Source organism: Meleagris gallopavo, chromosome 1 (genome assembly GCF_000146605.3).
Source record: "Meleagris gallopavo isolate NT-WF06-2002-E0010 breed Aviagen turkey brand Nicholas breeding stock chromosome 1, Turkey_5.1, whole genome shotgun sequence".
NCBI classification, from domain to species: Eukaryota; Metazoa; Chordata; class Aves; order Galliformes; family Phasianidae; genus Meleagris; species Meleagris gallopavo.
Genome location: NC_015011.2, coordinates 113381782 through 113392761, shown reverse-complemented (window position 1 = coordinate 113392761; position 10980 = coordinate 113381782). Strand labels below are relative to the sequence as shown.

General features: G+C 37.0%; 1 protein-coding gene across 1 annotated transcript in view; it reads right to left on the bottom strand.

Annotated features, from left to right (window-relative positions):
* The window catches only part of DMD (dystrophin), a 1000055-nt gene that overhangs the window by 188965 nt on the left and 800110 nt on the right, over positions 1 to 10980 (bottom strand). Inside the window, 2 exon segments of the mRNA XM_031557153.1 lie at positions 2298 to 2454; positions 5246 to 5418. Coding sequence (XP_031413013.1) covers positions 2298 to 2454; positions 5246 to 5418 — 330 coding nt within the window.

Here is a 10980-nt window from a genome sequence, read left to right as displayed (position 1 = left end):
AAAAAGAAGAGTAGAAAAAGCCCAAGCTGCAAACACAGGGTTTCGTCAAAGACAATCCGAAGTCAGAAGAGTTCTGCACTGATTGTTTTTCCCCCCTTCCCTGTAAGAGATCTTTGAAGAGTAGACAGAGCGACCTAATTTCAAGGATTATATTTTGTTCTTTTTTTTTCCCCCCACAGGGAACCAGAGCACCTACAGCTAGAAAGGCCTCACATTAAACTACAGATGCTACAGCACAGAAAAAGGAAAGATGTGATATTTCTAAAAGGAACTAAAATGTTCTAGCTTTGATAGAAAGAAGAAATGACTGAGACATGAGGACCAAAGATTTGCATCTATATGTATCTGCATGTGGGAGAGAAGATAATCAAAAAGGAGAAGTGAGGAGACCTACTTTGTAAAGTCACTTTGCAGCTATTTATAGTACCTTACTTTTATGTAACACTTCTTATCCCTAATAGTTTTAACCACTTATGTTGATTTGTGAGTGACAATCACTTAGTCCATCACCGAATTCTTAACACCTTTGGAATAGCTTACAGAACAATATACAACATTAAAATTTTATGAGCAGTTAACTTCACAAAATGAAAAATGTATTTTGTTTCTCTTGGAGGAAAGGTAATGTTGTCAAGTACTCAAATGTGATTCAGATAACAAAAGTTTTGCTGCAACAATTCTACAAAAATCCTTCTTGAAGTCTTGCTCTAGCTCAAATGTGGCCTTTGGATAAAGGGTTTGAGTTAACGTAGAGTTAAAACAACATCTATCTTATTTTTTACATCCTGAGAGCCTGGTTGGTTTTTGTGGTTTTGAAACTATGTCACGGAAGCTGTTAGAGCCAGCTGGCTAGAATAGACCTCAGGTATTTCAGAGAAGGAAAGGTGAAAAAGGAGAGCGGTAAAGCCATGGATATTTTAGCCTTACTGTTTCCATGATAATGCTTAAAGTCCCAAGAAAAGCTTTGTGAGAAACATCCATCCTATAGATCACCCCTCTAGAAGGAAAACCTAGAAAATGAGACAGCGTTGCTACTACTCTCCATCATTCAGCTGCTACAGAAAAAGCTTTATTTGCCTGTGCCAAAAGCCAAGCCTGGTTTTATTTAAGATTTGTGGACTTTTCACAAACACGAGATTGCCAGTAACTTAAAGCAGCAAGATATGCCACGTGACCTTTCTAAACTCAATCTTAGTGTTTGCTCCCAAGTGTGCCCTTTGGGATTAGGAAAGAAAATCTTTTAAAGAAGTATCTATAACACAGCTATCCGATGAAAGGAGAAAATGCAGGCATTACAGATCTGGTTTCATTTTGTGGAATTATTTTAGATTTTTCCATGCAGTAATAAAAATAGATTTAGGACCTTCCATAACAATCTTAGGGGCAAGTTTCAGAAATGGCATTGTGAAAAGGTCTTACATAGATGCACAGCACATTTTGCAAGGATGATCACTGAGTTTGGAATATGTTTTTCTCTCACAGTATCATATTGTCTGGAGATGGCATAGCAAATTATGTGCTGCTTACTTGAAACCAGACGTTAATTAGTGTGAGACAGCTGTGAGTTTGATTCAGCATAGGAATATATAATTAAAGCATGAATTTCCCACTTAAAAAAAAAAAGGAATCTCTGCTCAACTGTATTGAGCAGTGTTAGGTTATTTAAGGGGTCATTTATCTGATGAGTTTTCCAAAATCCCATACAGTGTTGGATTTAAGCTCCTTTTTACTACGAAACCTAATCTGCACCAGTCTCTGTGTGATGTTCTGACATTTCCTTTCCCTAAGAATTCCTGATGAAATTAGTGTGAGTAACAGTAACAGTCAGTAACCACAACAGTTTCATGACACACACAGTTGTGCATTACAACTGGTATCAGCTACAGTTATCATTAATGTTCACCAAAAAATTACAGCAAAACAAACAGGGTTTAAAAATTTACTCATTAAATTTAAATGTCTGATCCAAGAAAAAAAATAAAATAAAATCAGAACTACTGATTTAATCTTCAAATAACATTGTTAATATCTTTTCTATGCATGAAACTAACTGCCTATGACAGTTCTACAAAAATATTGTTGGTTTTCTGAAAGCCAAGCAGCTGTAGCAAATACTCCTTTCTCCAACAGACTCATTTTCTAGCCTGCGTTTGAAAATTTTAGCTAATGTAAAATTTCATTAACTCTAAAATGTATTTCAAAAAGTATCTCACTTTTTCCAGCATGGACAATGTAATCCAACAGTAAACTTCAAAGCAAGATGCAACCAATGAAAGATTCTTTGAAAAAAACCGTACCCTATGAGCATCATTCTGCTTCTGCACAGTGGGAAGATCTCCACCGATGGGTGCTTGCTGTTTTAATTCATCCTCCTTCAATTGCAGCCATGCCAAAAGTTCCTGAAGAGAGAGATGTAAACGCTTCCACTGGTCTGTACTGGCTTCCAAGTGAGATCTGAAAGCATGTATTAAATATCAGATGCATTCAGACAAAGTGAAAGTTAACAAAAAAGAAATACAAACTTATTTACTGATAAAGATCATAGTGTTTTGCTAACTAGACAATATTTAAATACCTTCATCAGCTTTGAATCAGACACTGGTATAATTTTGATTCCCCAGCTGTGACTCGAAACAGCAAAAGAGTTATGTGGAATTGTCATTCTCACAATTGCATTGCACAAATACAATGCAGGATTAGTAAGATAACAATTTTTTCATCATTTAGGGCTGCTAGGGTACTAACCAAAAGGTAGGAAGTACTTTTCAACTCAGAGAAGAGCAAGCATTTGTCTAAACTATTACACAAAACATTCAACCTCACACAAGAATCATGTGGCTGCTCACCTTTAAGATAAAATAACCAATACTATCCCTTCCCCAAAAGGAAATTGTTAAAGTAAATAGGAACCTCCAATGCTGCACAAAATGTCTGTGCCTCACGAAGTGAGGTGTGACTGAAACTAACTGAATAACAGCAAACTTAAGATATACTACTCACTTTGTATAAACAACAACTCCACCATAAGACAAACTTATAAATATTTTCTCTGAGTGTGTGTAAATGCTCCTCTCTCTTAAGACTAACTCTTGGCAACTACTTTCTGCTGGAAGAAAATGTGATAGATCTCTGTATTGACAAAATCTTCAATTTTGTTTATATCACTGATAATAAGAGTCCATCCTGCTAGATTTATGATTATGCTGCTACTGTTTAATTGCTGATTGGGAATAAATTCTTAATTCATTCCCACGCAACTTAAGAATTCCTTTTAAAAACTAAAATGAAAAGCAGAATTATATGACAGTAAAACAATATGATACACTTTGCAAGGATTTTTGCAAGGATTATGTACAAAGATTTTCTTTGTTTCACTTCTTTTCTAACTTCCAGCTTTGCTTGTACTGCTGAATTTTGCTGGAGGTGAGGGGCAGCGCTGCCTCACAGTAGGGACTGCAATGCTGGGGCTGGCTGGCCTTCCAGCCATGAGGGCTGAGAAGTTGCAGGGGACCTCTCAAAGCAGTGAGGAGAGAGGAGCAGGGCCACTACACGGAGAGCTGCAGTAAACAACAGCCAGTGGGCCTTTGGAGAGGACACAGCTAAACAGTAAAGTTTCTGAGTTAGTTAGCTCTAGCCTTCCATCTCATCTCATCTCAGCAAATGCAACCTTTCATCTCCTTCAGGTTAGCACAGTAACTGGATGTGAATGCAAGGAAATGAACCTTGCTTTTCTTGACAACCGCCATACACTTTACCTAGCTGAAATGCACTGGGCTGTGAAAAGAATGCCCACCTAACCAAGGGACAGGATGACTGTTCTGTTCCAGCAGTTCAAAGCATCCAAAGAAGAGTCATGGGACTGATGCCTGGGGAACATTTCATCTTTCTGCTCTTATACCTCCTTTGTGTAAGCACCAATATAACTATGATGAAATCTATTCCACACTGTGTGATGGAAAAAAATAGCACAGAGCAGTCAGACTGAGAACAGCCCATTCATTCAGTTCGGTGGCTGGCAATATTTAAATTGAATGTCTTAGGAATTACAAATTGATTCTTATTTTAGTATTTTAGAAAGGAGTTCTGTTGCTTTGATTCTTTAAGCTAATATCATACAACTAGAGTTAGTAAGTCTGAGAGTTAATGACAGCAATACATTGAACTGTAAGAACAGAAAGAAAGAAAATCCCAGGACACCCGTATATTTAATGACTGCTATTTGGCCAATTTGCTGTTGATTTTTTTTTCCCTCAAGCATCACTGCATTTTGGCAAGTTTATGGGTAAAAGACATCTGAAGAAAAAAATCTGAAGGATTGTCTCTTTCTTTTGCTCCTCAGAAAAAATAAAAAGGAATTTGTCTCCTTCTTTAGTCACTAATATATTTTTCAACCTCACATTCTTCATTTTTTTTTTTTAATGATTGATGTTATGAAGATGGCTTTTGTCATTACACAGACTGACCTCCCTCAGGATCCAAGCTGAAAGAAGCCAGTATTTCATAAATTACTTTGAAAAACACTTATGCCTTTTGCTACCCTCTGAACTACCACCAACACACAGCAAATGAGCAATTGGAAAAATGTCCAAGACTGAATGCAATGGAGCTGGGCTGTCGTGAAAGACATATTTCTGAAGATAATTTTTCTGGACAGTTTCTTTGGAAATTTTCAGCCCACTGAAGCCTATATATCCACTTCATGACTTGTAAAATTACCATTTATTGTATTTTTTCTTGAAAGGGGATTTTCTTCTTACAGAACTATTCAGAGATCTCCTTTAACCCCTGGATTTTATTTGGTAATTTTGACCACTTTTCAGACAAAAGAAAAAATCTTAAATAACATCTTACCATTTGCAAGGCCATTCTTAGATCTGCACTGGAAATGGGAGCCTCAGAAATAAAGCTTTTCATAAATATAGGTTGTCTAATTACTTGACTCTCTGATAAGTCATAACCAACCAATTTAGAAGGGGTACAGTTAGTGTTTAAACATGTTAATCTTTCCTTCTGTAACCACAAAACCTCATCATATGTCCCAAATCCTAATCCCCTACTATCATTTTCACACACACACACACACACAAAAACCCTAATAATTCTTACAAAGTTAAATCAGCAGAAATCATTTCAAAATAGATACAAACAGTGCTATCAGAAACCTGTTTATACCCTTTTACTGTCACGAAACAGATGGAATGACTTACACACCAGCTGTAGGCTTTTGATTAGAGTCAGGTCCTACCTAATGTTTAGTGATTTCTTCCTAAGCTCACTCCATCTGAAGTTCATGTTATCCAGACGTCTCTGCAACAGGACAGCATCCTCTGAGCCTTCCAGGGATCTCAGGATTTTCTGCCCGTTTTCATCCAGGTTGTGGAAGATGTCAGTATGTGCATCAATTTCTGCCTGTAGATCCTAAAGAAGCAATAGAAAATAACATGATTTCATACAGAATCACAGAAACTACCACTTCTCAAGAGTGGAAAAATCCGCAGTCCAACACAGAGTCAGGAAGATTAGGATTATTCCTCTCGTGGCAATATTGTATAGTAAACACTCTTTCACTTTTGCAGGAAGGATATTTGAATTGGAAGGGGATTGTCTTTCCATATAGATCCTACTGAACAAATGTTAAAGAACGTTAAAAGTCTAGCTTTCGTCAGGCAAGAAAGTAAAGACATTTACTGTGCTGACAAGGGAAAAACCAACCAACCAATCAACCAACCAACCTACCCCTGGGGATCCCAGGTAAATCTGACCTTCACATGATAGGTTTTCCTGTGCAACATTTTCAGCTTGAGCTGAGGACTGCAGCACTGCTCCTGCTGCATGGCAGTTCCAAGAAATCTGCGCGACTGCAGCAGCAGAGCTTTAAAATACCAAGTTCCCTTACATTCTGTTGACAGAACGCATTTCAGATCACAGATCTCAGCAGTCAATAGCAATAAACAACCACTTTGTGCTGCATCAAAACACTGGTCAGGGCCATGGCTGTAGGAGGGCCTGCAAACAGAAAGGACCCAGAATATGCAACCGGCAGCTCATGTTGAACAGCCAGCTCTTCTTATCACTTTGTAACTACAGGCCAGTTCTACATTTTGAATTCATTTTTCCCCTCATTTCAGCAAGGCTGATCCTGCCAAGAGAACATTCCTTTGAGAGCTGCCTGGTACCAGCATTCCTGCCTGCCCACGCTCTGAATGCAGCCTTTGTCCAGTGGCTGTGTTGCTCACGGACGCTGTGTGCTGCAGCCCCACGAGGTCACAGACTCACTCAGAGAGAGTAATGGCAGAACCATGCTCTTCAAGTTGAACAACAATAATGATAACAATTTAAATATATACAAGCATGCACACACTCTGTACGTAACCACAGTTGCACAAAAATACTGCTATTTTGTAACAAAGTGCACTGGTCAAGTGAATAAATCCCATTTTTACATGGGATGCTTGGGTACTAGGAGCTCTGGCTGTGGTTTCTTGCTGCCTGAAATGAGAGCACTGGGGGATGAAGTGGGAAAGGTGAAATGATTGACGGCATTTGAGGGATGACCCAGAGCCAACTGATCATCAGAGACAGACCCCAAAGGAAACTTCTTCAAATCTGCTTTAGAAGAATGACTTTGAAGGAAGGAAGCACACAATTTGCCTACTTGGTGTGTTCCTAATTGAATTGGTTTGATTTGATATTTTAAGTGCAATCTTAGCAGCTCTGAATCATAAGTGGATTGTCCTTGTTCACTTACTGCTGTTCCAAGTGACATTTGCTTACTTTGCCGGATACCTACTTTGTGCACAGCAACAACTAGCACCACACTTGGAACAATTTCAAGGAGGGCAAGGCATGCCTGTGGTACAGTATAGGAGTTCTCATCCAGCTATCTTACTTTATCTGTGTTCATCCTGGCAGTAAAATAGGAATGAGTTTGGAATACACCAGAAGTAATTCAGCAGAACACAGTTGTTACTATAAATACTATATTTTTTGATTGATGTTAAATACTCATGGAAATGACGTAGCTTTGTTAGCACTGGAACTAAAGGTGACAACTGTAGTTTTAATCTAAGAATGGAAATTTCATCATGTGACATGATACGTAGGCTGGGAATTGAAAGTAAGCTAGCAGAACTTCTTTTTCCCCCTTTCTCTGTCTCTCTTTTTTTTTTTTTTAATTGGTAGAGGGAAAATTGTAACAGAGCTATAAACTCGGGAAATGCAGATTCAGCCCTCAAAAGAAAGACGAAGCATTCCTATAGTCTACAGAATAGGCAAAAATCCCACATTTTGCTAACAACAATCAGAAGGTATTTAAACACGAAAGGGACTGTTTCTCAAAGACAGTTGAGAAATGCACAGTTAATAAATTTATGTTTATATAAACATATATATTCCTACTCTCAATGAATATATAAAGGTTTATGTAGAGTCTTAGATTATAAAGGCAAACAATTTTCCAGAATTATTCCTGTTTCAATTTAAACATATGTTTCAGAGAAGCAATTTATTCTGATTTTTAAAGATGCTATTACTAAGGAACATAAACATGTATGTTATTCCAGATGTGAATGTCCCCACTTGAAAACTTGTCCTTTATTTCAATTCTGAATGTTGATAGATTCAGCTTCCAACTTCTATATTTTATTTATGTTTTCTGAAGAGTACTCTATTACTAAATTTCATTCCCTTCTTCTATGCATTTAGAGATTTTAAGTCAGTCTTGAGGTTAAGCACCACAAAACTGAGATAAATAGCCATAACAATATACAGGAAAGAATAAAGTTCACAGTAAAAGAGTTCACTTTTAATATTTGCGTACTTCTAATGTTCTTCCATATTTCAAAACAGATAAATCTACTGCCAAATTAAAGAATCATCATATGTAGTGCCTATCACACGTGGTACCTGTTGCACAGAATCACAGAGTGACTTAGGTTGGAAGAGACCTTAAAGATGATCAAGCTCCAAACTCCCTGCCATGGGCAAGGTTGCCAACCGCTAGAAAATTCTTAGTTTTAGGGTTGCAATGGAAACAGTTGCCTCTTCCTCAGCAAGGGCAACATGAAATATGCCCAATAACTATTTACAGTAAGAAACTGTCAAATCTATGCCTTCTTCGTACTCTATCATACATATGCTACTTTTTAACTCAAAATTAATATACTTCCACACTTTTCCTGCCTTTAGAAAAACTCTTTAATATTCTAGACACCGCATGCTTTTTTCCTCACACATAGATATTTCTCAAAATGAAATCAAGTTGTATCCTTCTTCTTTCAGAATTCTACTGAATACCACAATCAAACTGGACAGTTAGCTAAGTATGTGAAGTCCTCTTATCAGAAGATCACTATTCAAGATCTTAGTCCAAATTATCTGTCTAACCTGCACATTATCTAATAATCCTAAACGTAATTTATCCCAGCTATCTGGGAAACATGCTCAGAGACTAACGAGACAACAGAGGCATTCACTCTGTTTTGGTTTCTGCGTTTCAGATCCTTTCTTTGTGACACCTGGTCCCTAGAGAAGCACAGTGCACATAAGAAAAATTTCTATACATCTTTTGTTTGTTTTCTGAAATAAGTAATTTCTATGTTTGAAAAATAGAGGTTGAAGACAAATATGAACTAGATCCTTTTTCTTGACAAAAATAAAGCAGGAGTATTTCATCTTATAAGATGCTATTTATTTGCAAAAGTATACTGTCATTTACACATCTTACCAAGAAGCATAGATTATAGACTAAATATAGACTATTTACTGCATTTCATCCTTTTCATTGTATTCAAACACACGTAGGAAATGCAGAGGATGAAAATCAATCCTGCTATATTTCTGCTGAGATAGTGCTGGACTTAAACTACTCTATACACTGTTTTTGTTGAAGTGGTTACTACTGGAGCTATGTGAAAATACATTCCCATAAAAAGAATAAGTAGCAAAATAAAATACAACCACCACCACCAACAAGACACTGTGTAAGTAACTCATTGATGAGTACAGATTATTAAGCTAATTTTTTCAAATCTCCACATCCACTTTTTTTTTAAAGCTCACTCCTTGGATTGAGCTCAACTGGTTAGAAGGAACTGCCCACGCATCAAAGGATATGCCTAAGAGTTGCAGAGTGAAATTTTCCTTTTATTAAGATGAATGATAGAGTTAGATGATAAAGCGTACTGTAAGATTTGTTCATAGTAACCTTGCTGATTAGATATTACAGGCTTCCACACATTTAAAAATGTCTGTTCACCTTCTCATATGGCATAGAAAATATCTGGTGCTCCTATTTAACATTTCTATTCATAAACTATCTAGTACTTCTATTAGTAATCTATGTACCATTTCTCTGTAGAGAATTCAGTTTTACATCAAAGGTCAGAAGATGTTTTCATAAATGGCAAAGTGACCATTTTAAATTGTGTACATTGAAACTATTAACTCATAAGACAATCAGCAACATAAAACTGACAATACCTATGATAATTCCACATAGCAGAGATATTCCTTTAAGAATTCAGAAAGATTGGGGGTATTTTATCAGAAATAATTAACAAATCAGTGTTAAAACCCATGTCTGTAGCTGACATAGTAGGATACTGGCAAAATACATGAAGGACATGGCACATAGTAAATTATGCCATTACTGTGGCACAACATCAGAAATGAGGTGGTAGGCTGAAAGTAAAATGAAGTTCTAGAAAGAAGCAATTAGTTACACTGGTTGGACTATACGAGAGTCAGACTAAGACATGGAAATTAATGCAGCACAGCTGACAAAACATTTAACTTTATACAACGTAGAAACAAAATTAATTATGTAATAAAGAAATTAAAGCTCTTAAATCCTCCTCTACAAACTCAGCTCTGTCCTTGGAATTGTGCTTTTCATTTCCAATGAATCATCTTACATTTTCTAGTTACCGTACATGGGATTAATTGAGTAAGAAGGCTCAAGAAATTAAAGACAATACCATCCGATTAAAGGAAATCAGCACAGGGGGAAAAAGTTGTCTCTATTGTTAGTAATTGGAAAAAAAAAAAAAACCCACAGAACAGTCAGTCTGCATAATTACGTACACGACCTCAAAGCATCAGCTATTCAGTCCTCTGTGGCTATGCATTACTCAGAATTACTATACTGCATAGTACTAAGGTTCTATAATACTAGTACTGAAAGAGTGAGAAAGTTACTGAAAATGAATTGAAAATTCTAGGTCTGTATAATTCTTCCCACAGAAGGGGCAGCCAAGCATTCGAACAGGCTACCCAGGGAGATGGAAGAGTCATCACCCCCGGAGGTATTTAAGAAGTGTATGGATGTGGCACTGAGGGACATGGTGTAGCAATGGACTCATAGTGTGGATGGCTGGACTTGATCTTAAGGTCCTTTCCCAACAACAACAATTTTATGATCCCCTCCTTCCCCTCTTTAAAATACAACTTTGAGAAAAATCTTATTTTTATTGTCTTTTTATGGTGATTTCAAAAACCCTCAAGAATGTAGGTTTCTTACTCGTTTTATTTTGCATTCTCATGGTGCCTATAGAAGGCAGATCTGACAAACTTACTGTTTTGAGCCAGTATTTGTTGTTTGCTTGTTTTTCTTCTAACAATACTGCTGAGCAAAGCACACAATAAAGAACAGGGATCTGTTCTCTGGACTTAGATGGGACAAAATAGCACTTATGGCCTGCACAGCCACTGAATTTTACCAACAGTGGATCTCAGCTGGTATAATCAAGAAAAGTTCCCCCTTCAACGTCTTTTACCTCCATATGGCTTCTACAGATGTAAGAACTGCAGTCATGGTCTGTAGGACTAATTTCCAATTCTGTGCAGCACAGATTAGCTACCTTAGGGACCAGATGTCAGCTTAAACATTTTACTTGCTTTCACTCAGCTACATACTCAAACTCCTGTAGGTCTCCTATTCTACCTAAAGCACCATAGGAAAAAAAAAAAAAAAGAAGTCCA